General features: G+C 31.1%; 1 protein-coding gene across 1 annotated transcript; it reads left to right on the top strand.

Annotated features, from left to right (window-relative positions):
- The first annotated feature begins 1375 nt into the window (after nt 1-1375).
- LOC111619954 lies at nt 1376-2137 on the top strand. The gene is made up of 3 exons (XM_023361785.1): nt 1376-1411; nt 1617-1687; nt 1841-2137. The coding sequence occupies exons 1-3, from the start codon at nt 1399-1401 to the stop codon at nt 2135-2137; spliced, it is 381 nt and encodes a 126-aa protein (XP_023217553.1). The 5' UTR covers nt 1376-1398.
- Nucleotides 2138-3186: the final 1049 nt, after the last annotated feature.

Raw genomic sequence — 3186 nt, 5'->3', positions numbered from 1 at the left:
ATACAGTCGACCCCCCTATAATTAAGGTCCCTATAATTACGATTCCTATAAAACCACGAAAAAATATACGTATTTTGGAAATGTTGAGTCGGATTAGTGTAGAATCGATTAATTTTATGGAAGAAAACCTTTCAATCAGCCGTAGTCCGTAAACTTGACACGTGTCCGGCTGTGATTGGAACGACTTGTAAGAAATCGGATTCCTAATAAATTGGAACGTATCTATATCTTATAGGAGGGTCGACTGTACTGTAAATATTATGGAGAATTTTTTGATTTATATAAATTACGTAGTGAATAATAATGTTTATATTCGTATCCAGACTATATTGGCAAATCACTCTTTGACACAAAACATATAATTAATGACGATCTGAACAAAGATGTACTAAAAGAATTATATGATTTAATATCATTAATTTTTAAGGTACCCTCTAACAGTGTGTCTGTTGAGCGCAGTTTTTCAACCACGAAGCGAATTGATACAGTGGCAAGAAACACACTCGGTCGGAGGAAAGATCGTCGTCACTAGCATTGCTTTCGATAGAAAAAGAGCCTTTTAATACTTTGACGGAATCAACGACAAGCTATTTTTATAATAAAGTAATTAACGACTTTGCGGGAAAAAATTTGCCTAATAGAGTTAGTTTATAAAAAATAATAAAAACAAGTTTTTAAATCTTTGTTTTGTGTCAATTATCTATTTTAGAATGAAAGTAAATAAATTGTTTATTTTTGTTATTTCCAGTATTTGTTCAAAATTTTTATGGAAACACAGCTTTCCTATCATCAAATGTCACGGCACGCCACTATTAAAAGAAACAACAAAAGAGTGTATTATCTTCTTACTATTCCAAGTAAATAAATAGATTTAACAAATAAATTAGCTGCTTCATACCTCGAGATGTCTACGTAAGAAGGCAACGGAATATGGTTTAAAATTATTTTCTGTCACCATTCCTTTAACTTTTTTTACTGCCTTCATTTTATTTTACTCTTTGCACCCCGGGACACAAAGCAATAGTAATATAGACTAATAAACGAATCGAGAATAATAAGAAACGCAACGCGACGACGCTCCGAGCAGAGGTAAATATTAACTCGAGATTCGAATTCAATCTTTTTACAAACGGATAGTAACAAAACCATATGCAAATAGTAATACGAAACAGAAGTAATCATCCTATACAATTATATTAGGCTTCTTATAATGTACTTGGCAATTAACTGATTATCGCGCGCGTGACGCGCGTCGTACGCGCCGCGCAACAATACCTATTTCGTCTATTGCTGCGTTAACAATAATTGCTAATAATATAGTTTTGGCGATTGTCAAAGCGAAATTTTTGTCGAAGTTATTCGATACGAGTTAATTTTCTGTTTATTATTTTGTTGAAGATGAGTTTTATCAGTAAGTTTACCACTTCCTCTTATACATATAATTTTATTCATTAGATCACCGCGGGTTAACAACGTAAATAAAAGCATCGCGTTAAATGTAACTTATAGAAAATAAATGAAAATATTCTAATGTAAACTATGATAATGATCAATTCTGTACTTTCTCGTTTCAATGAGTTAATTACATGTAATAATTATAAAATTATTATTTACAGATGTTGATTGTTATTGCATTGAAACTATTTTCTGGTACGAAGATGGTTTTTATGTTACTTATGATTATCAAGTAAGTGAAAAAATACAATTTTATCTTACTTTATCTTACAGTAAATATTCATACAATAACGGAAATAAATTATACAAGTGATGTTAAGATTGCATAAAAATAATACAAATACTTAATATTTTTATAACTAATTAATTCTGTTTTACATTTTAGTATTTCATACCAAATGGCGAATATAGACATTATTCACTACTTTTTCCATATCAGCAAGCTTCTGTACCGCTTGCTTACGGACATCCAAGTCAAGACGGTTTATACGGACCGCCATTAGAAGGATTTCAGACCCCAAATTATTGGTCAGAGGCGGAAGTGGTTTCAAATGAACCTTTCCAAGAAGAGCAGCAGTTTGAAGTGGCAACAAATATACCAGAATTTTGGCCACGGGCAGAGATGGAAGAAAATGAACTTCTAGAAGTTCGTCCATTTCAAATACGAATAAACGAATCGTAGTCTCTTGTAGCCGAAACGTCGCTACATTCGATTCAACCAAATATGTTGGAAAACAATCCTCAATCGAAATCTGAGACTCAAAAAGAAGTGTCCGAACATGAAATTGTCGTTCCGGATATAATAAAAAATAAAGATTCTTCATTAGAAACTTTTGAAGAGTTATCGATTTCAACGCATCCACTTAATAATGGTAAATTCTATTAAACTTATATTGATAATAACATACAAAACACATAAAACACAAACTAATATATTAACGATTATGTGCCAATAACAACAGTTATATTTAAAATAAGTGTTCGTAGGGCTAATGAAATAAAGCCCAGGCCGTATCCCTACAGCCAATAGCCCGCCTAGATCCTATACAATAACAGTTTAATTACAAAATCCCTAGAAAACTATTTATATAATTTTAAGTATATAAATAAACATAAATAGTAATTGTAATTCACCAGTACAAAAAGCATTATAGATAATACACAAATACGAGTATAAAGAAAACACAGTTAGATACGTGGACCACGACCGCGTAACTTCCGTGTCGGGTGTCTACAACTCTGGCTAATCATAATGGAATGTTCATTCACGAAATACAATAATACAATTTTACGAAATTTAAAATCAAATTAAATTTATTAAATATTCATAACATATTTCAATATAAAGTTATAGCATTTTGTGTATTTAATATAAAATAAATTGATTTTCTTTAACATTTTGTATTGCTCCAAAATAAAGTTTATTGATTATTCTTTTTTCGTGTCATTGCTATACTTTAGAAGTGGAATCAGAACCTGAAATTTCCTATACAAGTGATTCTGATGCGGATAATTCCTCATCATTCAATACCGAAAAAAATATGGAGCGAGTTAAACAAACTGAAACAATAATGGACGTAACAGGAGACACCACAATTGACGAATCGGAAGATTTCGATGTCGACGAAGTTTCTATTGCTGTAAGTTTACATATGATTAGATTTTTCTTTTCGGCAAATTTCTTAATATTTATATCGCTTGGTAAATATAACATTGTAATAGCAGTAGACA

The sequence above is a fragment of the Centruroides sculpturatus genome, unplaced genomic scaffold (assembly GCF_000671375.1).
Source record: "Centruroides sculpturatus isolate CEXI.00-Female unplaced genomic scaffold, Cexi_2.0 scaffold117, whole genome shotgun sequence".
NCBI lineage: Eukaryota > Metazoa > Arthropoda > Arachnida > Scorpiones > Buthidae > Centruroides > Centruroides sculpturatus.
This window is presented reverse-complemented; position numbering and strand designations above follow the sequence as displayed.

Coding starts and splice junctions, on each gene's coding strand:
- LOC111619954 (XM_023361785.1), top strand. Junction 1,688..1,840: donor ATGTTACTTATGATTATCAA/GTAAGTGAAAAA, acceptor TTTACATTTTAG/TATTTCATACCAAATGGCGA.